This window comes from Magallana gigas, chromosome 6 (assembly GCF_963853765.1).
Source record: "Magallana gigas chromosome 6, xbMagGiga1.1, whole genome shotgun sequence".
In the NCBI taxonomy this organism is placed as follows: domain Eukaryota; kingdom Metazoa; phylum Mollusca; class Bivalvia; order Ostreida; family Ostreidae; genus Magallana; species Magallana gigas.
The window spans coordinates 13,372,051-13,399,994 of record NC_088858.1 but is presented as its reverse complement, the minus strand read 5'-3'; the positions used below and the strand labels follow the sequence as shown (position 1 = coordinate 13,399,994).

Here is a 27,944-nt window from a genome sequence, read left to right as displayed (position 1 = left end):
GTTGAAGTTAACATTGAAGTTTATGGGAAAAATGCATTTCAAAATATATTTCTTTAGTACTAGTAATTTTCTTTCATATTATATCTCTTTGTTAAAAATGACTACCAAAAAATGTCTTTGTTCTTGACTATGGGATGAAAAATCATCGAAAGTGTTTATAATAAAAAAAATCGTTAATGATTTCCTAGTTTAAAGGGGGAAAAGTTGTTTTAATGTATCCAAATTATTCATGTCCGGTTTTCATAAGAATATTTCCTGTTTTCATTACGCACAACGCACACAAAATAGTTCATTTGACATTTCAGTGAATAGTGAACAGGATTTTAATTTCTCGCCCAAAAACATGTCTAAATGCAAGGCAAATTTGCATGTTGTGTTTTTAACAGAATTGATTGTCATTATTTGTGAGGGTAAGATGTAAGATAAAAAGGCAGAAGTTAAGCAGTAGAGGTCGATAATTTGAACTACTATTGCATAAATTGCCACGTTTTATTATTATTTTGATCTTCAAGCACTGCTGTATCATAATTCGTTGCTTCATAGCGATTCTCTAAAACAGTTATTGCATTTTCATTTTGTGGTTTTAAAGGATCACAATCAGTAAATCTGCCTCCATGGATAACATCAGTGTTTGAGCCTGAGTATTACGTTCCAGCAAAACATCCGACCCCTTTAAATCTCCAGTGCAAGGCAAAGAATGGGATTATAAGGCGAGGAACGCATTTCTCTGTTCAATCATTATATTACTATGATTTTTGGTATTATCCAAAAAAATTAATATTTGTTATTTTGTATGATTATACGCTTTACAGCTATCAATGGTTTAAGAATAACGTCAAAGTTCAAACTAATGATCAAGTGGTTGTCAATGAGCAGAGTGGGGATATTACCTTTCATAACCTAACAAAAGAAGATTTTGGAGTGTATTATTGTGTAGCCGAAAATAAGCATGGTTCTTCAGTATCCTCGTTTGTTAAAATTCTTGAGGCAGGTAAAAATTAATTTTAAAATAGATCATAGCTCCTTGCAAAGCAATGAATATGTTTTAGCCTCATGTCAATTAACGCTTGATGCGTTTTGTTTACTAAATATATCAAATTTTCTTTAAAGCTCTTAATGACTTTAGTGGAAACGCACATGGAAATATTACATGTCAGATATTTGATCACTGCAAGATTCCCTGTTCTAACCAGCCGAATTGTCAACCAATCAATGCGTGTAAATTTGAATGGAAAAGTGGGAAAGGAACAGGAAATACCATTAAAACAAATGAAAACGTAATAATTGATAGTAAGGGTAAGGATAACAATTTTTTTTCTTTTTTTTTAATTTTGTCGATACAATTTTTTTTAAAATTTTAAGTTACTTGTTTTGAATTTGAATTTTGCATATCCAATTGATTTTTCTAGTTTCTTTTAAACTTTTAAATGTGCTGGGTTTTTCTATTAAGAAAGTATTAAGTATGTACATTTTCAACAATTCCTTTTAAAGCGTTTTAAAATTGTAGGAGATGTACATTTTCTGAGTATTAACAGAACCTACGACTGCCATAATTTAAGCTGTGGCGTATGGAATGAAATCGTACAGAGATTTGTGAAGGGTACAGCATATACAGTTAAAATAGATGGTAACTAAATAAGTTTTACTGAAATAGATATGTGAGCTTGAAGTTATTCAAACGATATAAGATGTACGTAATAGGGCCATTGTCAACGATTAAGTGTATAAAACCGTAGACTTTAATACATCAACGAATATTAATGCCCTCAAATATTAATGAAACAAATTTTTGAGCTGAAGTGTATTCAGTGTATACAGACCATTTTACATCATAAAATTACAGCGTGAAATTAAAACCATTGCGATTGCTACTTGTTTCGATATCGTGAAGTTTTAATACGACTTCGAGTATCTGTTGAACTCAGACTTCAAACATTTTTCTGTTAATTAATTATATCCTTTTAAGTTATAGTGGCAACTTGTTGCAAAGGGGATATAGTGTGTGTGTGTGTGTGTGTCCATGTCAGCCTTTTTAGCAAGATTCAAAGAAAGCCCTCGCGTACATGTTTATAAAACTTCGTACACTAAATAAGCATGTTTAAAAGACAAACACTATTTTTTTTTCAAAGATACATACTTTTTAAAATATCGTTAGAATTACAACAGTTCGAAATTTTATGTACGACTTCCGGTTCTTGAAAGTTTTTTAAATCAACAACTTGATATTTTGTTGGATGTAGGCGCTGTAAAGGTAAGAAGCAAACGATTGTGAGAAATGGGGAGTTGGAAGGAAGTCCAAAGAGAAAAACTGAACTGAAGCAAGTAGGGATTAAGTTCAGCCTAATTTAATCAAAACAAGATGGCATCTGAGCCGAATTTCTGGCTATATCTAACGAATTACTTAGAGAGGAACAGGTTCATAATTTAGAAGAGACTTTGACAAATATCGTCAACCGGGAATTCATTTCATGTAATCGCTAAAACATGTTACTTTTTTAAAAAAAATCTTAGGGTTAAAATTACGACATGTTAACTCATGTTTTCTCATACAGCAGACTATAAATCGCCAGATCGTAGCTACGTTTCATTTTTAATATGAAACTTATTTGCATACACAAATTGTCCAAATGCGTAATGTATGTCACTGGATAGAAAGAATATATCAAACTATCTTACTAGAGTTCGACACGTTTGTGGTGTGTTTTCGCTAGTTATGGGAGGCATTGTACAACTACGTAAAAACACCCATCTTCCATGAATACACCCCATAGCGTGCATGGGGATAGGATCAAACGAAATTTTAAAATTCAAAGTGGTTTTTAAAATGTTAAACATTTGGTCTCTTCAATTACATGTTTAGTCCTAAATAATGCATTTTCCACAAAATATTTTCATTTCGTGAGGGGATGCTCCGCTTTGCGATGCCCTTGTTGTATCTCCGATTAAGTATACTAGCTTATGAAGTTAATCACATTCGCCCTCTACCATTGTATTTTGGTTGCTATATAATAATAATATTATTGAAATAGATAAGTTTCTCCTTTCATTAGCAGGGCAACATAACTTTTTGATTAACCGGAAGAAAAACTTATAGAATTATATTAAGAATAATTTTTTTGTTCTATAGCAGCTTGTGGGCAAAAATAAGATTACTTTGTCACATTAAATAGGTAATGAAAAGGAACTCGATATATTATAAAAAAGGACTGCTGGGATCTCCACTTCATCAATTTAAGTAAGCTTGCTTGTATGAAAATACTTTATAGTCTCAAAAAGGCATTTTATTTCGTTTTTCTTTTTGTAGAGAATAATGATACAGTAACTTCCAAGGCTATTTGGAAAAACAATCCTAAGGTTAGAATTGGAGAAAAAGCAACGTTGCAATGCATTTTTTCTGGAAGGTAAGAAGCGCTCAATTTAATGAAATGACAAGCATTACAATCATCACATTAACAACTTTTGACTTAAAAATGTTCATTCCTAACTTTTTGCAAATTTGTTGTTCTTGTAACAATTTTATTTTTAAAAAAAAATCATAGTCCTGTTCCGAACATAGAGTGGCTACTAAGAAATGGTTCTGTAGTAAAACCTAATTCAAAATTCCAAAGTGAAAAACATGGAAGACATCTCTTTATACGGAATGTAACATTTGATGATGATGGTGTCTATACATGTGTTGCCGGCAAAAGCAACTTGACCATGAATTCATATCTAAATGTTACAAGTAAGTAAATGGATTACACGTATTTGCAGTGAAAACAATTACAAACTTAAGCTTATTTTATGCCATTTATGACAACAACAACATATAATTTCGTCTTATTGATATTTTTAGCTCCGCCAATTTTTGTTGATGTTGGTAATCGTTTTATGATGAAGTTAATACAGCTTTCACACATGGAAGATACAGAAATTCGATGCAACGCAATTTCGGCGCCAAATGAATCTGAACCTGTCGTTATTCTATGGATGAGGAATGGAAGAAACATAAACAAAGGCAATTACAAAATACTAGTTTATGTTTATACTTATCATTGTTGTAAAAATATTTATTTTAATGTTTCAGGATTTTATATTTAACTTATCTGTATTGAAATTTAAATATACTACACAAAATATTGTAAGTCAGTTTGTTATAAAAACGTTAATATTTTTTTGTACATCTTATTAGTTTCAAAATATTGTCATTTTATAAAAAGTAATAATTTAAATACACCTTTACTAAAATCATAAATTTAAAATTTTAATTGACCTTTTATTTATAAGCTTTGAGAGATTTGTAATTAAATTGAAGCTTTTTTGTATTGATGTTGCAGATCCGTTATATAGGTTTTCAGAAGAAAAGAAGAATTTGCATGTTGGAGACAATGTTCCAATTTCAGAAAATGGAGACTGTTTCACATGTGTTATAGAAAACAGCGAAGGAATTGGAGTTGCAAATTTTATCTTAACTTCTAAAGACAGAGGTATTTTGGGTTTAAATTTATCGCTTACAATAATGTGAGTTTTTAGGAAAAGAAATATAAAATATTATGAATTAATTAATGAAGTGAAATGAGTCATTCATTATCTTGAAACTTTACTATTTAACGGTACAAGGAGTTTTAAGGACTTTTTGGTATAGATTTTACTAGTATATTCAAGAATATTTCTATCAATATAAAATAATGATAAAGAAGAAGGCACAGTTTCTATCAATATTTGCACTAAAATTTAAATTTTTTTAAATCTGATGAAAAAACACATATACCATCTTGAACATATTTGTATATAAGTACCAATTTATAACTTTTATCCTGTTTTCAATCAAAGAATAAAATGAAGAATAACATATTGTCATTCTTCTAAGATTTAGTCATTATGATGAAAAAAAAATATTTTCAGTTTTTTTAAAGAGGAAAATGTGTCCGCAGCTGTCTCCCACAACGAAATTAACATATTTTATGTGATATCACATAATAAAGTTATAACGTCAGTTTCATCGTCGGCGATAGCTGCAGGTCTGTAGCTCCCGCTCTGAAAAAAGTCGAATAGACGACCTGGGAGCTACAGTGCCTCCCATAGTAAAAAACTGCAATTTACGGCACGCAAAAAATTGAGCTAGTTTTCGACTGATTAACCTTATTTGCGAACTTATTCTGTGAAAACTATCATAACCATTACATTTTTCATCCAATTTACTGCTGATATCGGTACTTTACATGCCTCACTTTCTCTTAAACACGCTTACCGATCTCGGAAATTGAAGTATGTTAAATTCAAGTCGAGCTCAAGAGTCGCCATTTTGAAATGTAGACAAACTGCACCACATCACTTTACAGGGCTGATGATGAAGTTTAAAAGAATATCAGAGGCAAGAAAAGTAATGATGTCTGTAGAAAATGTCCTAGAAATTTTTTGGAATCAAATATTTGTGCAGAATATGTTCGGAAATTTAGGTTAATCAGTCCAAAACCAGCGCAATTTTCTGTGCGCCGTGAATTGCAGTTTTTTACTATGGGAGGCACTGTAGCTCCCAGGTCGTCCAACTGAGTTTTTTTCCGACCGGGAGCTACAGCCCTGCAGCTACGTCGGCGACGGCTGTGGACAAAGTTATGTATTAAAAAAACCCACTGAAGAATTGGTGTCTTCTGCTCATTTTTAAGAAAATGACGGAAAAATGCACTGTTTATGACTTCACAATTACACTTGTAAAAGTCTAATCTGGTAACTATTTATAGATGCTTGATTTATGGGTATTCTTGTGTAAATAAATTTTACATTTCAATTTTTTGTGATGTTTTCAATTACCTTTAAAACAGAGCAAAAACATGACTGAAACCATACCTAGTTCTTTGCAAACCAATAAAATGTTTTCAGTAAAATAAGAAATTTTTTTGCAATTTTGTAAATATTTCTTTTTATATTAAAGCTGAATAATCGTAATTACATACCGTTTGCCATATTTCTCTTTCTCCAGACCTCTCTGCAGACCTCATAACAGTTTAAATATTTCGCTGTAGAAAAATCTCACCTGTGTAGACTTATATCTTGTCTCAACTTGTTACTCTGGCGCGATGAAATTATTTAGTTTTAGGCAATATTTGCAAGCCAGGAGAATACTAACATTAAGTAAACTGGTCAAAATATAATTAACAAACACAATATGCACATAAAGTTAGAATAAGATCCCAAGACCACCTAAGGAATACTACACGTTGACCACAATATTCAGGTGTGCAATCAGGTGTAAGAAATTCGAAGGGTATAAATACCAGGTACCTGTCTGACGGTGCCTATTTATGAGCAATGAGCAGCTTGAAGTTTATAAAGGTACTTTTTATTATGATATAACCTTTCAGGTGAGAGCCAGAGAGTGAACTACGTAGTCATCACCGTTTGTTCTATAGCCATGGTCATTCTAGTCAATATAGGAATCATCATCGTGAAGAAAAAGTAAGGATCCGTATTAAATTACATAAAGTAAAATTCAACATAACCCGAGTAATTGTCTATCAGTTATAACCATTTAATCTATTCTATATTATTTTTAAATCTAAGAGGAGTTATGTGCAAAGCAAAGGTTAAAGATATCCCAGAGGAGGCTGCTGAGGCAGAAGAAGAACCTGTATATAGTGATCCTGTTATTGAGCTCTCAGAAAATCTGTACAATCCATACTGTGGTGAAGAGGTGTCTTATGATACTCCACAAATGTCAATTTATGATTATTCTGAAAATGATTACAACATTTTAAGAGAGTACAAGGTTGAACAAGCAGACAACAATTTTTACGACTGTACAGAAAACGTTTCTGGAACATATAACTTTAGTTTCCGGCGGAATCCTCAAACAATATTGGGATTATCTGATAATCTAGGAATCGAGGAAAAAAGTACAGATACCTGATTGTGCTTATTATGCATATTCACAAATTTTCTTTTACCTTGTTATGGGGTCTTAAAGCAAATGTTGTAAATAAAAAGTGAAGACAAATAACTTATAGTTATACGTAAAGCATCATTAATAATTTTCAATATCAATTCATTTATCAACTTGGTTTAGATGCCATGTGTTACTCAAATTTTAGCTATTTTTTTAAATAGTGATATGAGAGTCCTATTGGTTTATTTTCAGAAAGCGTAAATAACATTGTATCTATGAAACAAAGACAGAAATAGTGGGTATGTCATAAAAAGTACTTTCAAAAGAAGCATTTTATATAATTGATAGCATTGTAATCAATAATCTTGTGTCATTCTATAGACAAATGATGTGTGTCTAAATTTTTTGTATCAAATACAATAAGGAAAATATATTGTATTGATCAGCTGTGCACTTGAACGGTACTTGGCAATTAAAACTGTGTGAAATTTGCTGTATTTGATGTACATTATAAATAGAATATTGGATTATTTTGCGCTAGTATGCAACAGTCATACAGCAAATGTTTGGCGGTAAAAGACACGGATGTTATCTTGCTTAATCATGTTATCTTTATAAATATATTTTGTTTAATTTCTACAACTGATTATTGCCTTTTGCTCAAATGCCGGGGATAAAACTAACTAAAATATCCTCTCCGACAACACCAAATTAAACACAAATTATAGGGCTATGAAATAATATGTGTGATGCATGCATTTGCAAAATTCTAAAAGTATTTAAAGTTGTAAAAGTTTATTAAATTTTAAATGTAATATTTATAGTGTAACCATTTGATATATGTAACACATTGAGATTTCGTTCACATTATTTGTAAAATTGTTTGTTGGATACGGTTTATCTTTTTTTAAAAGATAGTCAAATAACAATTTACCTGTTTTTTTTATATTATAAGTTATTATAATGGCGAACTCAGATTTTTTTCAAATAGTTGTTATTTATGCACTTGCACAAGGTATGTTATAAATATTATTTTACAAGGTATGTTACTATAATGTTAGAAATATCTTTTCATATACCACCTTGTATAAATCTTGTATAAATATCAGCCTCCGGCAGATGCTATTAAAATTACTGCTCGTACATTTACATTGGAAGGTGTTTGGTTTTTGATAAATTTATTACGTATATGGTTGACAGGATGCACACGGGGAAGTGGACTTACATAGGCACTACATGATGTCCAATCCCGCACAATATAATATTGGTTAAAGTGAAATATACTACAAATATTTACATCCCCTCTGACATATAACCTTCATATTCGTCTCATTTTGTAAAGTCTTCCTTGACTTCTATATCAAACCTAAAATGTTTTTATAACACATCCATTTCAGTTGACTGTGTTGTGTTAAAAAAAGAATATCTATTTCATCCTATGATTTATCAGGTTTATGCTTCCATAAAAATGTAGAAATATGATTGCTTATATCTTTTGAACAAGAAACAAGGATTGACATCATATTACTTTAAAATAAAATTTCAATTTTGCTTTACATTTAGCTCGAATGCTAGATCCTCTAAAGCGTATCGATGAACTGTTTAACAAGACACAGTCTTATTTTAATTGGATTGACGTTAAGATTTATTATTAAACAAGACATTATGTTATGAATGTCTACTCACGTAGTGTATGCATATTTGAAAGCGCATTCATATCATATGGTTTTGAGGTAGTTTTATATCCATTGCCCCCTTCCCAGACCTTCTGGTCTTCGGTGGGGGGGGGGGGGGTATTGAATTTTTCTTCTCCTGATTTATAAGGTGTTATCGACATCAAGTCCAGTTCTTTTTCATCAGAGGGGATACTGTACTAAATAAAAAGTCTAAAAGGTAATTTTACTTGAATTCATTTAAGTTGATTAACGTAATTTAACATTCCATATGTTGAATAACATAGTGATAACAGGTGTTGGACCTTCTTACACAATGAGAAATATAATTTTATTTATGTTAACCTTGATAAGTAATAAAATAATTCGAAAAGCTTTAAATATAAAAAAAGAGAATAATTAGAACAAATGTAGAATCAGAATGAAAAATTAAAAATAAACCAAATTATTAGATTTTTTCTTCTTAGTATTGTATCTTCCTATTCATAGGTTTATGTAGCTGGTCGTTAAATGCGTATCACTAGGTAGTCTGAATTACTTAGATCGACTATTAGCGCGAAAACAATACCAATATGCGGCATTTTACAGTTAACAAACAGTACTTGAAAAAATATATCTTTAAGATGAAATGTGATTGATGCATATATTAATACACCAGAACTATCACTAAGCCTCAAAGTACAATGTCATTTTTTTCATCATAAAAATGTTATTTAACCTACAAACTTTATAAATAAAATAAAATGAAAAGAAATTTGTTGATTGTATTCATGCATTTTACTAGTTAATACAAGTTTACTAGCATGTTATAGCAATTTTGGCCACGATGGATAAATTGAATGAATAACGTATACTTGAAAGCAGAGGTAAATAAGAAGAAAAGGTTACAGCGTAACATCGGTGATAAGAACCTCTTCACCTCTAGGTACAATGTAGTAGGCATCCGTGGAGCCTCAAACAGGTCGTTGAAAGGCCTACAGTACCGATCAGACCCAATCTAACACCAGAGTAAAGCCCAACTAAACCCCAAGTTTACTTTCTGGGTTTACTTTGAGTTTACTTTTTGAAAATTTGGGTCCACTCGGGGTTTACTTTGGGTTTACTCGGGGTTTACTTTGGGTTTACTCGAGAATTGCTTTTGGAGTCTAGTATACGCACTGAAGTGTGAAGCAGACCTGTATTTTATCTTATCATCCTACTGCCTGTGATTCCTGCCCCTTGTATATTCCGAATGCACATGTAGCGTCTGCTTTCAGGTTATACTTCTGATCGGAGTTTACTCTGTGTGTCCACTCTGGGTTTACTTGGGGTTTACTCTGGGTTTACTCTGGGTCCACTCTAGTAAACCCAGAGTAAACCCAGAAAGTTAACCCAGGGTTTAGTTGGGGTTTACTTTCTGTAAGATTGGGTCTGATTGGTACTGTAGTAATATATTAACTCTTCAAGACTAAATAAATTTTCTTATAAAACAGGCAGATTTATAGTACGAATAAAAAATGCCGGGTATTTTAGAGCTATCGGACATCACTGAAGATCGGGTATCGTTAAAAATTCGGTGTTTATTGAATAACGTTAACACATCCAGACAATTTGACAAAAAAACTTAAAAAAATTAAACGTGTTAAGTTTGAGTTCTATTGTTAGCTGAATCGTACAATTTTTACCTACTTGATTACAGTACCGATCAGACCCAACCTAACACCAGACCACACCCCGACTAAACTTACTTTTTGTGTTTACTTTGCCTTTACTCTAGGTTTGCTTTTTGAAAATTTGGGTCCACTCGGGGTTTACTTTGGGTTTTCTCGGGATTCACTTTGGGGTTGCTTTCGAGGTCAACTGTACACACTGAAGTGTGAAGCAGGCCCGTCTTTTATCTTACCATCCATTCCGAATACACAGTTAGCGTCTGCTTTCAAGGGTATACTTCTGACCGGGTTTACTCGCTGTGTCCACTCTGGATTTACTTTATGTTTACTCTAGGTCAACTCTAGTAGACCCAGAAAGTAAAACCAAGGTTTAGTTGGGATTTACTTTCTGTTAGGTTGGGTCTGATCGGTATGTTATGTTTGATATTTCCAGACTTTTTAATGTTTGACGATTCTAAAAGTCTAAACTTTTCATCCAACCTTGTCAACAAGGTGTTGCACACCAATACACCAATACACCCACACAGTAATCTGCAATCCCATTCATAAATACACATTAAGTAATGTTTCAATTCCTCTAGAAACAGGTTGCGCTAAAGTTTATTTACACAAAAGTTAACAAATACTCGCCACGATAACAAAAGTTTTTATTGAAAATTATTAGTTGATCTTGTCATTGGTACAGGGCAGATGGCAATACAATGTTTACTTCCTAAGATATTTAAAAATGCTATTTCTATAATATATAAAGAAGGCTCATTGAAACGACTTAGATGTCATTTCATAAAAGGCAAAATAATAATTTTTTTAAAAACTCGTAAACGACCTAGAAAATTATGGATATTTAGAGATGCATCGTCGCATTATCTCTTATATAAACAATTTTATGTTCTTCCCAAATTCACTTCTCGACACTATTTAAAAAACGGTGTTGATTCTAACCTAGCTATGACCAAAAAGGAGTTCTAAAATGCAGCTAAATATCTGATGAAAACTCTTAGGACAATTAAGCACAATTTGCTGTCATCAGAACACCAGATGGGTTGAGATGCACGCATTATTTATTGGAACGCTTGTGAAAGAGGTTATTTTTGCCAGGCTTACAAAAACACAGGTATTTATTTGATACTTAGTCTCTAGACTCTCTGTAGAATCTCTTTATAACTGGACCCTTCTCTGTCAAAACAGACGGGCATTGAAAAAATAAGAGTGCATTTATTTTAAGAAATTGGTAAAAAACCATCGGAAGTTAAGGTAAAATCAAAACTGTCAGACACGTATTAGAAAGTTTTATTGTCGGGGGTAGGCTTACTTAAAATCTTGCAAGTTAAAAAAATTGAGATAAGATAGTACCTAAATTTTTAGAATAATGTTATGGTAGTGTGATAGCGCGACAATGCAATGAGAGTGGTGCGATGGTACGATGAAGTGATAGTGCGAAGACTCAATGGTAAGAAAGCGATAACACGATGTTGCGATAGCAATATTGCAATAGCAACGACGCGATGCTCTATGGTGTCATTGTTAGTTTTATATCGCGCTATCGTTATCGTGTGATCGCGCCATCGCTTTATCGACTTCATTCAAAAAAGGATTTCATTCCCAGCAGTCATTGCACATTTTCGTGTTCGATGACGATAAAATAATGGAGAATTTCTGGGATGGGTACAAATATGACTTAATGTTTAAGAGTAAGATAATTTAACTTAAAAAAAACTCAACATATCTAAGTAACAGGAACGTAGTAATTGGAGGGGAGGTTGAGAAAGACTTTGTTTTTGGTATTACAAATAACGTCCATTGAGGGTTTGTACAGCGTGTTTATAGGTGCTGTACATGATTTTAGTATACATGCATATAATCCATGCAAATATATCACAAGATAACAAATGTCATGTTATAATATTGTGCGTGATTTCCATCTACTTTTAAATTAAAGTATGATATTAATATTTTAGCAATATAATTATTTTTGTTTTTCCTCGGACTGAAACGTCACACTTTTATTGGTTTAAACATGTCACGTAAATGCTGGATATATCTCTATTTCTTCTGGTGAGAATCAACACTCGGCAATATGGCCGATGAATCGCCTACTTATCCCGGCATTTCATAATATTTAATACAGAAACGGCGTTCCATAAGTATTAAAAATATTTGGAGAAGATGCCCTTTGGTATAATGTTTAAATCAGAGTTGTTTCCTGTTGAACTGAGGTCACATTGTGATGTCTGGAGCAGAATAAAATTGCAGCGTCGAGATTTCCTCAAATCACTGTAGAGGAAATGGGGAAAACGTTTAAAATTAAATATCAACAAAACATTGTAAGTAAACAATGGTGCAGCAAATATTTTCAAAGAGTATTTAAAAGGTGAGAAGTCAATGATAATTTTAGGGGTTTGATTGTGTAAAATTGGACGAGATGTAAATGGATTTGTGTAGAACATCACTCTTTTGTGAAAAACTTTCTCACTTGATTGTAGTCCAGAAAACAAAACGCTTATTAGGTTTGTTAATGACTGACTACAAAAAAATATATACATGATTGGTCAATCAAATAGACGTCGAGACGAAAAGGAAAAATATTATGTACAGTATAGTTAACCTGTGCATGCACAGGTTGATCGAGTTAGATGGACGAGGAATGGGGAATTTTAAAAAGGAGATAGTTAGAATTTTGCCATAACCATTCCCTTTTTACATGTACCACCTTTTCACTCCAGAAGATTTACTTTCCATTAGACTTTATCGGTAAAGATGATGGAACACTTGGAGCACCCATCCCCTGGGTCGGATAGTTTTACATCCGGTCTGGTTCTTTTTTTTTTAAATGGTTTAAAATAGTAAGTAATGTTTAAAATAGAAAGTTTTGTACCTATGTGGAATATATTGTATTATTGCTTTCGTTTGCGTTTCATCACAATTCAAGATACAACTAAAATATAATCAAACCACTGATGGCAATAGTATAGTTTATAAGAAAAAGTATGTCATGGGCATAGGTGAACTTTATGTTCTGAATTTTTCTTTGAATATTTGTATCAAATTATTTTTTGTTAAATAGCGTGACTAGTAAACCCATCCCCAACAACACCCGCGAATCCAAAGTTTATGCGTGGATGCAATTTAATAAATTTGTTATTGCGCTGCCCAAGATTTAGGAGGGTGTCTTGTACGTAATGTGTCTTGTACGATATCTTGAATAGTATAACCCATCAAAGTATTATTCTCTGGGATATGAAAAATAAAATTTTTGTATCCGTTTCTGAAACGCGTTACGGTACGCTGATTTTCTGAAGAAAATTACTAGCTAAAACCTGTAAAATTCTCTACATACTGGTTTTTATGAGATTTTGACCCTTTCATATTTTGCTAATTTTTCATGATTTTTCAGCCTTTTAGACCTCCCCATCTAATTCCCTGTAGAGGGTTGACCTTCCGTACCGCGTTCATGTTGCACTATAACATGTCAGAAACTTACCAGTGTATAGTTTACAATGTCCCATCCACCTACTTTTTGTGATATCTTGCCTCCCGTCTGTAACTTGCAATTTCACTGTGTATAGTCAACACAACAGTCATAGCCGCAGGTTTCGCATTTTAATTCTGATTCTCATGTACCTAGCATATGGGGCCTACATATTGCATATCAATTTCAACAAGAGACACCCCTCTAACTAATGATAATCATTAAAAATCATTTCATGAGTTTTAGCAACACTCATAAGCCTTCAAGTACAGCAACTCTCAATTTTACAAAAATATTGACGGGTACTTTATCCGAAACTGTCCCTTTGTATAACATTTCGGTAATACTGATCTGGTCAACGGAATTTGCACGGCACTACCATCATATGAGCAGAATATGCACTAAAGAACTTTCTTTGTGCTAGTGGTTTTTTTGGCACCCACAGGTCTTTTACCGTGTTTAGTTAGTCATAGTTTGATTCAAATTTTCTTACTTGTTCAAAATTGTGAAGCCATGTTTTTTCACCAGTTACAATATTTGCAAAGTGTCAAATAAGATTTGGGAAATTCGCAACCACCTTTTTTATTGGGGGGGGGGGGGTCATGTCATCTATAAGTGGTTTTGCATCAATTTGTTCATTTAAAGGGAGACAAATTTGCAAACATAGATAATGTGAAAAAAGTATGAAAATATGAAAATTTGAATAAAACCTTTCAATATAATATAATTCCATTATATAATTAGTTGATGAGAACAAAGTAGTAGTACTCGACTTAACATTTCGTTACACACACTGGTTCAAGATAAAATATGTATACTCTCAGGGAGTACAAACCGTTTTTTTAAATTTATCTATTTATTTAGGGTCTTCCGTTTCCGACGGAAGACCCTCTTGTTATTCTATTGTTTTTTTTCCTTATTAGGGTCTTCCGTTTTCAACGGAAGACCCACTTGTTATTCTTGGGTTTCTTTTTAGGGCTTTTCGACTTTCGGTCGAAAAGACCTATTGTTTTCGTTCTGTTTTATTATTATTATTCTTCTCGACAAAGTTTCGTCATGGATTTTTTGAAAACGGAACAGAAAAATAAAAATTTAATGATAGATTCTTTTAGCAATTGTTTAGTTCTCCCGTATTTTCCCTTTTGGACTTCCGGTCTATATACTTCCGGTTTACACATGCAAAAAACAAAATATTAAAAGGACCTTTGTATCTATTTTATTTTTTGATTATAAACAAAGAAATTTTGGATTTAGATACTTCATAGTATGATTTACAAAATCGTGAGCGACAACTTCTTTGTATCTCTTGCCGTTTTTGAGATATTAGACTTCAAACTATGAAAAAAGGGGGGATGAAAAAAATAAAAATTGAAATAACCACCAAATTTTTTAAATGAGGAATGGAAAATGTTAAAACTGTCATAATTATCATATATGTAAAGTTTTGTTTGAAACAATTGAGAACTTCCGGTTTTATAAGTTGATAAAAAATCGTCTATGGGTGTTTTAATGTTAAACTGAATTCGTGCGTGCCACTTTTTCTCAAACAGTTTTCAAGTAAATGTTTGCATATTTAATATTTATATTGAGGGACCTAATTTGCAGACCGGAAAATGTTTTGAGATAAAAATTTTGAAAGATAAGGGATCCAAAGGGGTCAAAGCTAAAAACAACCCATTAGCTGTATCTTTTTTATTTTTCATCCGATTTTTAAAATCTTTTCGGTTTTAAGTTTTGAGTAAAGAGTACAATTTAAAAATTATGATCCGTAGGGCCATTTTTTGACTTCTTATAGGAGTATTAAGGGTGTGAATATTGCAACTTTTTAAAAGTAGAAAAAGTGATTTAGAAAGAGTTATCTCGCTTTGCTCAATGAACGTAAAACATTAATTAATACTCTAGGCATACCACGTTTTATATTTGAATAAGGAATACTTACTTTTTAAGATTTTTTGGAAATATTCTTTTAGAAATTAAAAGTATATTTACTTTTAAAGTACTGCAGTTATCTTTTTTTTTGACATTGCATTATTTATAAGGTTATATTTCTAATAGGCAACTGATTATACCAAGGCGGTGAAGAATTTTAAAATAAAATAAGATACGATTTTACCTGACATTTACAATCAAAAAAGGGAAAGGGGATGTCGAAAAGCCCTTACTTTTTGTTGAAGACAAAAAAAGTTCTAGTTATTATTATTTTTTTCTTTTTCTTTTTTTTCTGACTCCTTTTCGGCTTCATAACTCCAAAAGTTTTCAACTAATTTAATGGAAACTTGCAGGGATTATGTGCAATTATAATACCTCAAAGATGTTAAAGTTTCCTTAACAACGTCACTTCCGTTTTGACGTTACGTCATTTTTAAACTTGAAAAAAGTCATTTTGTCCGCGACATTTCTCAAAAACGCTTGAAGATAGAGTCTTGAAATTTTCCGTGGTTATGAATTTGGCAATTTACATGTGCAATAAGGCTGGAAATAAAAATCGGTCACTTTCGGTCGAAACCGGAAGTGATTCAAATTTTTCGAAAAAATAAATTTTTTGATCAAATAAAAAACGTATATTGATTTTTCGGGAAATTTAGATTCCGCGTCGTTGGTTTGAAAAATAGCGTAATGTTCAAAGTCAAATTAACTCGTACAAAAAATAATTGCTAAGTCGTACTTGAACACATCCGGATTTTTTTTGGTTAAGTCGTTCTTGAAATCAAAAAGGTTTTTGTTAATTCGTACGTAAAATCATTCGATTTTTGTTAAGTCGTACCAGGAATAATTCGATTTTTTTCATCTTTTTATTTTAGTTACTCTTGATATTGGTTTAAGAGCTCTGCCTCTTACAGGAACTTCCAGCTTTACTTCCGACATTTACGGAAGACCCACTCTTTGCTTTGCAACGAGCTTTGCTCTAGTTATTATTATTTTTTTTCCTGACTTTTTTCGAACGCTATTTCTCGTGAACTACATGACCGATTTGCATGAAATTTACAGGACACATTGAGCAACAAATATACTTGATATTATAAAATTTCTGGCTGATGACGTCACTTCCGGTTCGAGATTTTGAGGATTTAGTGAATTTTTAAGGACCATTTTGTCCACGTAACTTCTCAAAAACTTATTGCGATAGAAACGTGAAACTTTCAGGGATAGTAGATGAATGTCTGTAGATGATCCTATTTATCTGATATTTTGAAAAATGCGCAATGCGGCGAAGCTCGTCCGAGCTCAAAAATAGGCACCAATTTTTTTCACGAAATTTTCGCACATTTTCGGCCCTAGCTTTTAATGTGTAAATATTTTGTTAAGACATGTAATGCAAAAGTTGTTCAGATGAACTAGGACTTGCGTTTGATTTCAAGAAAAAGGGGCTGGCCCCTCAAATAAGGGGCAAAAATGGCTCTTAAGTCTTTTTGCAATAACTCTTTACTGAACAATAATTTGTTATCAATTATAGAACCAAAAATGTTCATTGTATATCTGTTTATTTATACAGTACCATGCCTAAGTCATATGTTACGTAATTAGGGGTTTCAAGGGGCCAGAGGTCCAAAACTTTGATCTTTAGTATCTAGAAAAGGAGAATTATTTTGATAAGCATTATAGAACAAAAAATGCTTATAATAATGTTCTTAACAATATGCTACCTAAATAATTTTTGTTGGTGGCCCCAGTAAGGATTTTAAGGGTCGGCCCCTAAAACACAATTGTTCAGATATCTTTAGAACGGTCAACAATTTCTGAACACTTGTTGAGCAAAATATGTTTATATTTACAAGACCTTTTATTTGATATCAAGGAATAAGGGCTGGCCCCTCAAATAAGGGGCCAAGAGGGCTCTAAAGTCTTTAATAATAACTCTTTACTGAAAAATAATTTGTTATCAATTATAGAACCAAAAATGTTCATTGTACATCTGTTTCTCTATACGGTACCATACTTAAGACATGTGATACGTAATTAGGGGTTTCAAGGGGCCAGATGTCTTAAAATTTGGTCATTAATATCTAGAAAAGGAGAAATATTTTGAAAAGCCTTGTAGAAGAAAAGTTGCTCAAAATAATGTTCTTAACGATATGGGATCTAAAAATATTTTTTGGTGGCACTGGTAAGGAGTTTAAAACGCAGTTGTTCGAATATCTCTAGAACAGTTAACAATTCGTGAATACTTGTGTAACAAAATATGGATATATTTACAAGACCTTTCATTTGATATCAAGAAAAAGGGGCCAGTCCCTCAAATAAGGGGCCAAAAGGGCTACAAAGTCTTTTCATAATAACTTATTTTTAAGCGATAATTAGTTATTAATCATAAAGCAAAAAATAAGAGCTTATTATTCATAATTCAAAACTGAAATCCGTTCTAAAATCGGCCGATGCAATACAGAGATAAAGGGGTTTAAAATTTGATTTTTCCGGTAATTTTGATTCCACATTCTTGGTTAAGAAAATAGTTTTATGTTCAGAGTTAAATTAACTCGTACCTAAAATTATTCGATAATTGTTAAATCGTACTTTAACAGATTCGGATTTGTATTTGCTAAGTCGTTCTTGAAATCGATAAGGTTTGTTAATTCGTACTTGGCATCATTCGGATTTTGTTAACTCGTACCAAGAATAATTCGATTTTTTGTGTTTTAGTTTCTTACGTTTGTTTGTTTAAGAACCCTGCTTCTTACAGAAACTTCTAGCTTTACTTTCGACATTACCGGAAGACCCACTCGTTGCTTTGCAACGAGATTTGCTCTAGTTATTTATTTATTTTTCCATTTATATATTTTTGGTTTAATTTAGTTTTTGATCAATGTTAATAAATAGAACAGATGATTCTGCCTTGTGCATTATTGCGATCTAAAGCAAAAAATTATGATGTATTTATTCTGTTTCAAATAGACCATCCAACCATAAGTTATAAACCTGCTAAGGGAAACTGTCGCTTACTTTTATAGCTAAATCACAAACATTTGCCTTCTTGAACATAGTAATCGTGAAACGACAATTTGTTTTGTAAGCAGTTTAAATTTATATCAGTACACTAAGTTCTTCTTATTTGGAAAAACTTTTCGTGTGCAAAATTAAGACATTTAAGTCTTAATTGTTGTTAAGTATGTAATAAATCCAGAGGTGCTCGAAGGAAATTCACGAGATTCGCCGAGATTTGTTGAATTCCTGTGAAATTTCGAGCTGAGGTGTAAGTGTTTGGATGACATTCTCAAAATACGCAATTACTGGTCGTTTTTCATATCCTACTTTGATTAGCCTAAAACATGAAAGTCTATTATGATGTATATCTTATTTCATCATCTAGCGGTTATCTAAACTAAACAATGATATTCAGAACAGAGTTATTGTTCGTGTTCAGCCACTGTACACGTGATTGAAAATATAAACATCGGGTTGCTTGATAAAATTATAATATGTTTGAGATGTTTTTGGAGTGCAATACCATGGTTTGTTTTTGTTTTAAAATGGGTGTCTGTTTTGTATTTTAAAAAAGCTTAAGTTTTCATTTTCAAGAAACATTCTGCATTAAATTTGATATAGTCTGTTTAACTATGGATTAATACTAAGTCAGGCGCGGATCGAAAATTAATCCTTAGGGGGAGATCGCTACTAAGCATGTGTATTGTTGCAACAATAGGAAAACCCTATATTTTCCATTGTCACTTTTCTTTGAAGAACTATTTACAATCACTAATTAATGAAGATACAGTTTAAAATCAATAAACGTCTAGATTTTATTATAGACTACAAGTACCTTCATTCTCTGTAATAGACAATAAACACGAGGCGCCATTTTCTTGATATGTTAAGGATTGATTAAACTCTTTTCTCAATATGTAAGGTTTATTTGTGATCCAAATGTCAGTATATTAGAACTGCATGTGCCCTAATTTTAAACCATTATATGCCCTCTTAAGATTTGCCCTTTAGTTTAAATATAATAAAAACTCATATTTTAAAGTAAATATGTAAGAAATATTTCAGAGAAATTTCTTTGAGGTTTTCTTAGATATCTTTCAATTATTTTAAAGTCCCTAGTTTTCAAACTCCACTTGCGGACGTCAGAATGGCTAACAAAAATTCTAATGTCAATTTTTGTTGCGGAACATGTAGAAAATTAAATGATTTATTGTTATTTATAAAATAAGGCAATGATAAATCATAAAAGACGTAATATTCTCTCATAGCTTTCGATAATCTTTGCATCTGCGAAATACCACAAATATCCAATTCATCAATTTTTTACATTGATTTATGCTAAGTGCACTTTGGTGTATAAAGGTTCATATCATTTCTCTTTGTGTATTGTGTTGCTTTTGTTTGGTTGGTAAGGTGCTTCTTTTTAATTTCCTTCCTTCTTGTATCAAATTTAAATTTTTGAGCTGGGTTAGCATTCTTATCAAATGATTTCCTAAAACATATAGATTTAATTCTTTTGTTTTAAAAAGGTGGTTTAAATAATCTGCATTTTGTTAATACATTCTCTCATTTGTTTAAAAAATACCCTTAAATATTTCGTTCTACAGATACAACATAAAGGTGAATATATTTCAAAGTTTAAAAACAAAACAAGGCAGAGATTTCGTTCAGTGGTGGCACAATGATGATGGTGTCCGAGAAATTACTCTGTTTGGTGTGGCTTGTTTTTCGGAAAATGTAAAGGTAAGATCGTTTTTGCTTTTTATTTTTGGGAAAAAAAATTCAAAATTCTTAACGTAGAAGGTAAATTTTTTACACAACACTATACACAGTACTGACTGTTTCCAAAAAATGATTTTTTGATTAAAAAAATTAAATTAAACACTATATAACAAAGAAGAAAGGGAAGTAAGGGCCAATTTTGGTCTCATCTCAAAAAATGATAAAATTTTACAAAGGTATCTACAGTAGGCACAAACGTGAAGTTATCTTAATTGGTCGAAGGGGTTTAAGAAAGCGGAGTATGAGAAGTAAGGGAGGAATCGTGCACCAACTTTGTAAAGTAAAACATTGACGTTGAAGAAAAATAAGACGGCATTATAACATCCAGACATGTCTTAAACTTATTAGAACCCGACACTCTTAACAAAGCATTATTTTGATTAATTGCTAATATGTCATAAATAATAAATGGTATTTCGGCGATATTAAGAGCACGTCATTTAAAATTTTTAATAAGGCTCGCCTCGTCCGGAGTTTACTTTATACATAAATGAATTAATCAATGTGAACTTCATTTGATTTTAATTTGGAGTTAAGGATAAGATTTTGTATGTCACCATAGGAGGTGTTGTAAATAATTTTTTGCGTCATTCGTCATCTTGTATGTTGTCCCATTATTTCATGTGTCGTTTCCTTGGCCTTTTTATACATGGGTTAGATTTGGTCTTCAAAACATTAGGTACAGTCTTTTAATTGTTGTTTTTTTCATTTGTTGTTCATTTGCTTTTTTGGGGTTGGGGATTGGATTTTTCTTTTTAGAAGATCCATTCTTTTTGCAGAAAGAGTTACTTGCATAAAAGGTTCAATTTCTAATTGCTTGTAATACAGCTTAATCACTAGTATTTTGCAGATGTCTGGTACATTCTCCTTTGATTAGGCCTTTTAATTTTTTTTTATCTCTATATGTTATGGTATTTTGATTGTGCAATATGTAAGATTTGCCCACATTTGCTATTTGCTTACATCTAAGAATAGCCGGAATATCAGTCAAACATAGCTCGAGGTTACTTTTTGACGGGCCCATATTGGCCATCGTAGAATTTCATTGACTTGTGCTAAAAAGAAATTTTGCTGAATCACTTATTACATCTTTACTATAAGATTAGATAAGATACTCTTTATTTCCTCCACATTATTGATGAGTATTATGATATTTTACATTAAAATAAATAACAAAAAACCAATTACAAAATGGTCCCACAATAAAAAAAACGAATTTCGTTACACAAATCATAATTTTTTTCCACTTTTCAAAAGTAATTTGGGCAAAACTGGCATTTGCATTGCATCCTAATCGAGCCAAATATTGTATTTGGGTATCTTGCAAATCAAAAGAAACATATTCAAGTACATCAAAATATCTAATAAATCCTCCAAAGGCTTGTCTTTCTCATTCATTGATCATGAACAACTGAGCATAATGTTAAAGCACTGATGAAATGTCGGTATTTAGAAATATTCATTGTAAATTAAATTCAATTCATATATGGGAAATAGTTTAAGAAAACCCTGGCCTGAGAAAATATTTTAATCGTCTTTTTGCATTATTGTCTATGAAAATGGTTTTTAAATTGTGTACTCACTGTAAAAGAATGGAATCGTTTTATTGCATTATTGTCTATGAAAATGGTTTTAAAAAATTGTTTTCCATTCTTTTACAGTGAGTACACAACTTTAAAACCATTTTCTTAACAATTTCCCATATATGAATTGAATTTAATTTACAATGAATATTTCTAAATACTGACATTTCATCAGTGCTTTACAACAATTGTTTCCATTTTGCTCCCTCTTTAATAAAATCATTCTTGACTACTTGTTTTGAAAATAAAGCTTTGTTGTACATTTAAGCACGATCTGTATATTATCAAAACCGATTTGGTTTGACTTTTCCGATAGCGTCGCCATCAGTTTTGACAGCTACGTCAAACATAAACAATACACGCCGCCGGTGTTAAAACTGTCTGATTGGTCAACTCGTTTTCTTAGGCGGAGTTGCTTTTAAATGCTTAGTAAACGTAATGCCAGAGCACGATATCTCGCAAACACACTTTAATAATTCGGGAGTTAAAGAAACGAGGAAATACCGTATGATACACATGAATTAGTCAAATGTATTGTAAGCTGCATTATGTGCATTCGGAAGAGGTTCTCATGATGAAGTACAAAAGTCGCAAATGCAATAATATTCGTATTTTTTTTTATTAACCCTCGTAGTGTATTATAGCTTATCAAATTGACGCGTTTTGTTTGTTTGTTTTTTTTTTTTGGGGGGGGTGTCGTTTTTTAACTATTTATTTCCATGTAGTCATGAGGCAACTCTAAAGTTTATAAAAAAAAAATGTTAAAAAGTAGGTACTTGTATTGTGTATCTCTTGCGGGGGGGGGGGGGGGGTATACATGCAATACTGCTATTTTTCCTCCCAAGGTACCCACTTTTTAACGAAGCTTCTTCTTTTCTACAGCACGGATTATTTTTTTTTTACATTTGAAAAAGAGAGATTAAAAGACAAAAGCAAGACCGTATTGGTTTTTATTTAATTAATAGTTGATATACTCCGTATTTTTGAAAAACGACAAAGTGTCAGCTGATGTTATCTCCTTAAAGGCCTCGTAAACTGCAACTTTTAGGTCAGCATGCAAAAGTGTGATGTATTTATCCCCTTTCAAAATGTTCTTTATTTTACGAAACACTGCTTCGACGGGATTGAGATCAGGAGAATATGTTGGTAGAAAGAAATATTCGACACCCACTGTTGGCAAAAAGTTGCGAAGCTCCCTTTCTGCTCTGTTATGGTGAATTGCTGCGTTGTCAGATATCAAGACATCCCCTGGGTGGAAAACAGGTTCACCCTCGTCTGTAAAGCTTTGTGTGGCTTCTGCAATGAACTGAACATATTCAGTGCCATTTGAAGGTCCATCAAATATCTTTACGTATTTAACCCCACTCATTCTAACTATTGCGTTTACAGTGACATTCGCATGAGGATTGTATCGAGTTATTTCTATACATGGAAGGCCCTTAACTGAATGACCGTAATTATTTTGTCCATCTGCAAGTTTAATTCCCATTTCATCCATAAATTTTAAAGTGAATGGATCTTTCTGATTGATATGATTGATATAATGCTGCGTATAATTCATATTCTGTGGGGTGAATCGGATTTTATTTATTTTTGATATTCGTTTATATGTCATGTTCAAGTCCTCTTTCAGTGTTCTAGAAATGGTACTTAACCCCAAGGTTTCTATTGAATTTGAATTCTTCAACAGTTCGTCTCTAACAGTTGTCAAGGGCATTGATGGTCTACATGCTTCAAAAAAACGGACGTACTCTACATCTTCTTCCAACAATTTCTTTATTCTTCCTCGATTAGTTTGAACAGGTACTTTTACGCACCCTTCATTACAATACTGAGTCCAAAATTTAGTAATTGTGGCAGGACATACTTTTAACTTTTGAGATGCAGTTTTTCGCAAACCTGTGGGTAGAGAGTATTCTCCAAGCCGCGCCCCAGTGCTTTCCATATAGTCTATTATACTTCTCCGATAGTCAATTCCCGTTGGAATTCCCTTCTCATACGCCCTTCCTGCAATATTTCTTCTGTTGACTGATAGCATGCCTTAAAAATCAAATGTTATAAATAAATAGGAATATACAGTTGATGAAAGGGGAATTCGTAAGGAAATGTAATCGTCAACATCTGCATGTATACAAAACATGTAGTTGAATTATATCCATCAATAATGCCGTGCTTTAAAATACATAATGTTTTATACTCATATCAGTGTGGCACGTCCTCTCTCCGGCATTCCACCCACCCCCGTCCCCACGGGTCCCCCAAATCCCGTGTATGCAATTTTGCATATATAGTGAACATTCAGTAAATGCTTTGGTATTTCTACATTTTGTGTGTGAGTTTTTTAAAGTTCTTCTGAAAGGGTGTGTTATATGGAAATTGGGGTAAACATCCCTTTGAAAATTTCCAGATCCTCGTCTGCCAAATTGTTTTATATTTATATAAAACCGACAGAAAACATCTTTTCTCGGATGATGCTAAAAATATAAACAATTCATAATTTATATATATTTTTTTAAATAGGAACTGCTGAAATATACACAACTGTAGAGACTGTCCCCTCGCTTCAGTTTTTCTTTCAGCAGACGTTTTTTTTTATATTTAACCCCCCCCCCCCCTCCTTTCACTATCTTGGGAGCATGTAAAAATGTAAGTCAGTGAAATTGAAGTTATAGGTCTTGTTCAACCCCCTCCCCAGCGGATTAGGCTTTTTTTGGCTTGTCAAGAGTATTTAGATGAGTCTGCCCCCCCCCCCCCTCTTTTAAAAAACGATACTACGTGCCTGTAATATAGGATTTATCATTGCCATCGTGACATCATGTAATAAAAGGCTGTCAAGATGCATCCAAAAACCGCCTTTTTTTAATAATAATAAACTTAATGACAAGCAAAAAGATGCCGGGAATCTTACAGATGATCATGTGCCATGGGTTTAATTATCGTTGTTATCAAATATAAATATCTAAGGTGTGCTAATGAAAAATTTCTCACCTCTCCCTCTTTCTCTTGCAAGTTGCAATAAAGGTTAAAGGTCAACTTTTGTTTATGGAATTTCTACAACATAGCGGGAACTTTCTTGTAATTTGGTTGGTCAATCAGATTGCGCACAAGATTTTAGCAATCATTCGGCCACTATTTGTAAAAAATATGGCGCTCTCGAAAGCTGTGCCGAATGCAGGTGATGAGATCGATTTGAAGATTCATTATTTGTATTATAATGAAAATCGCGTCTCGCCCATTTCTATAGAATTTACTGAGCTGATGTCCCTTGGATACATCGGACTTGAAGCTGTCATACAGTCTCAGATTAAATACATCAGCCGGATGCCGACTCTGCGAATGTCATACAAGGACAAAGAAGGGGATTATGTCGACCTTTTTCAAGCCAATTTCTCGAAATTTCTCAGGACCGTTCGCACATCAAGTTCAGATGAAGTTCCCGTTGTTAATATAAAAGTATCCGAAGGAACTTCCCCGGGACATTTCCAGTCGTCTATTATTTGTATTCTGCGATCCGGAGAAACGCCAGCTCGCAAGGAGTTGGATTTTCAGTCGCAGACACCTACAGTTACTAATCCGGGAAGTTGTACATGTGGGGATGAAGTTCTCGATCTATTTACTTATCGATCACCAATCGAACAATCGATAAACGAGTTGCATGACGACATGAAAGAACTTCAGACAGAAGTTGAGAGTGCGAGGGAGTATGTGCTGAGCATGCAGGAAAAATATTGTAGGGCCCCCGCTCGAAATATTGGCAATGGAAAACAATGTGGAAATTGTCCCTTGCGTCTTGACCATACCGCGCGACAGTGCCATATTGAAAAATGCGTGACAAGCCAGCAGTGTGGGGATGTAAGTAAGCATCCGGAAAAGAAGTCTATCCTAGAAGGTGCGAATGATCATCTAAAACGACTAGAGAAAAGTTTGAGAGAGAAAACGTTGGATTTAGAGATGAAGCAGAAAGCAGTCGATTCGGTCAAAAATTCTTTTAGCCAGAAGATAAGAGGACATTTGATAAATAGTGATAAAGAAAAATATCTACTGAAGACATCGAATGGAAACTATGTACCAAGATCGGGCCTTGTTAACATCGACACGGCGAAAATTGAAAAATATTTTCAAGGCAAAGTTCCGGAAAATATCGAATTGGTTGCCAAAACTTTTCCAATGATCATACGAAATTTCGACAGCGGACGCCCATCGCTAGGTTAGGAAACCCTGCTCGGCCTATCTTGGAGGCAAATTCTGTTAGATTTCCAACAGCCGCACTAGGAAGGCCTCCAAGTCCCAGAGGATCATGCTTCTGGGGTGAGTAAATGCTTCAAAAATTTATATTTTAAACAAAGTAATTTAAGAAAACTTTCATTGTTTACAAGATGTGCCGTACGACAATTGCTGATAGAATTAGAAAGAAGTACTTTCATACGCTATCGTAAAATACCAAAATCTGACAATTCTTGGTCTCTTTTTTTTATTTCAGAAGAATCTGTACCGCCAAAGAAGAGGCGTTGACGTTTCATGTTTAAAACAGCGATGCACGATTAAATATACATTTACAGTTGCTGTGTTTTGTTTCTTTGCCTGGTAAATTTGCTCTTTCCGTGCATAATTAAGTATCCTCAAGCAGCCAATCAGCGGTAAGCTGAATCGACCAATAAGAAAGTTTGTGGTTAAGGGGCGGGTCTTGTTTATACTACATGTAGCTGTCAAAACTGATGGTGACGCTATCGGAGTCAAACCAAATCGGTTTTGATAGTATACATAAAGAGACAAATCATACTCAATTGCTGTCCTTTGAATAGTCTTAGAAACAATATATTTATCTGAAACATCCTTGGAAGAAAAAAACATAAAAACTTTATTATGAACAGCGGTTTTGTCCGCTCTGATTATTTAGTTTTAGTTTGGAATGGTCCTTTTTTGTAAGATCAGTCACAGAAATATGTGACTGTTTGTTGAAAACATTAGAAACACTTTTATTTGAATTGTAATGTAATCTCCATTTGTAAGCATATAATTCCACAATTATAATGATTCTTGAATAGATTGAGACGAGTTGCTCATTAGCGCAGTACCATCGGCAAGCAGAACCCCTAGAACTTGAGAATTGACTCCAGCAAAAGATACAAAACGTTTGCTATCATAGTACCAATTTTTAGAAAAAAATTCCATTAGTTATTGTCAATTTTAAGTTCATATAACTTATACAAGAGACCATTGTGCCATATTCTATCAAAAACCGTTTCTTTATCAAGAAATGTACAGAAAACTGGTGAACCTCTACTATTATAATAACCATTGATTTCTTTTATTTATTTATTTATTTATAACATAACAAGCAGGGACACCACCATGATCAGTTCTAAAACAAAATTCTAATGAGAAAAAGAAATACACGATTTCTGTATGTATGTCCAAAATTGAGGCCAATATTGGCATTTTCTGCCCTTTTTACTTTTGTTTATGACATGCACAAAAGAAATGATATCGAAAAACCTGTCATTCTTCTTAAAGTAATATGAGCTGCAATATATTTTGCTAGTCATTTAAAGAGACAATCAAAAATTATATCGAAAACTAACATTCCCTTTTTGAAATAAAGCTGTTGATTATGTACAGAAATCCAAAATACGAACTCAAATTGAATTTGTAAACAATCAGCCATGCAGTTTTTACCATTTGTTGTACTGTTTATATTTTGATTTTGTGTATCAGTTATTATATTTATATAAAAATTATCACCACATTTGTCAGGTCTAGGCAACCTCCGTTTTTGGAGGATAGCTCAATTTCAAGATGGCTGCTGATTTTTACCATATATGGAAAGTCACTTTGCATTGTGGGTGAAATTATCCTCCATTTTTGGAGGATAGTATGGGTATATTTCAAAGGCTTCGTGCATATCTTTAATGAGAAAATGCAAGCACCAGACCATATGGGAATTAAAGTTAAGGGAATAAACTAATGATTGTATGCGGCGATTTGAAATTCTATGTATAGTATTTT

At 32.7% G+C, this 27,944-nt stretch overlaps 2 protein-coding genes across 2 annotated transcripts; both read left to right on the top strand.

Annotated features, from left to right (window-relative positions):
• Positions 1–127: 127 nt before the first annotated feature.
• Positions 128–8,013, top strand: LOC105336822 (neural cell adhesion molecule L1). The gene is made up of 10 exons (XM_066088987.1): positions 128–410; positions 590–991; positions 1,111–1,296; positions 1,508–1,627; positions 3,305–3,401; positions 3,540–3,724; positions 3,836–3,997; positions 4,317–4,466; positions 6,342–6,435; positions 6,541–8,013. Exons 1-10 carry the CDS (start codon positions 230–232, stop codon positions 6,884–6,886), a joined length of 1,923 nt encoding a protein of 640 aa, XP_065945059.1. The 5' UTR covers positions 128–229; the 3' UTR covers positions 6,887–8,013.
• A 16,686-nt stretch (positions 8,014–24,699) lies between these two features.
• Positions 24,700–26,499, top strand: LOC136276489 (uncharacterized). The gene is made up of 2 exons (XM_066088590.1): positions 24,700–26,246; positions 26,419–26,499. Exon 1 carries the CDS (start codon positions 24,981–24,983, stop codon positions 26,148–26,150), a length of 1,170 nt encoding a protein of 389 aa, XP_065944662.1. The 5' UTR covers positions 24,700–24,980; the 3' UTR covers positions 26,151–26,246; positions 26,419–26,499.
• Positions 26,500–27,944: the final 1,445 nt, after the last annotated feature.

Coding starts and splice junctions, on each gene's coding strand:
- LOC105336822 (XM_066088987.1), top strand. CDS start 230: ATGTCCGGTTTTCATAAGAATATTTCCTGTTTTCATTACGCACAACGC. Junction 1,628..3,304: donor ATATACAGTTAAAATAGATG/GTAACTAAATAA, acceptor TTCTTTTTGTAG/AGAATAATGATACAGTAACT. Junction 6,436..6,540: donor ATCATCATCGTGAAGAAAAA/GTAAGGATCCGT, acceptor TTTAAATCTAAG/AGGAGTTATGTGCAAAGCAA.
- LOC136276489 (XM_066088590.1), top strand. CDS start 24,981: ATGGAATTTCTACAACATAGCGGGAACTTTCTTGTAATTTGGTTGGTC.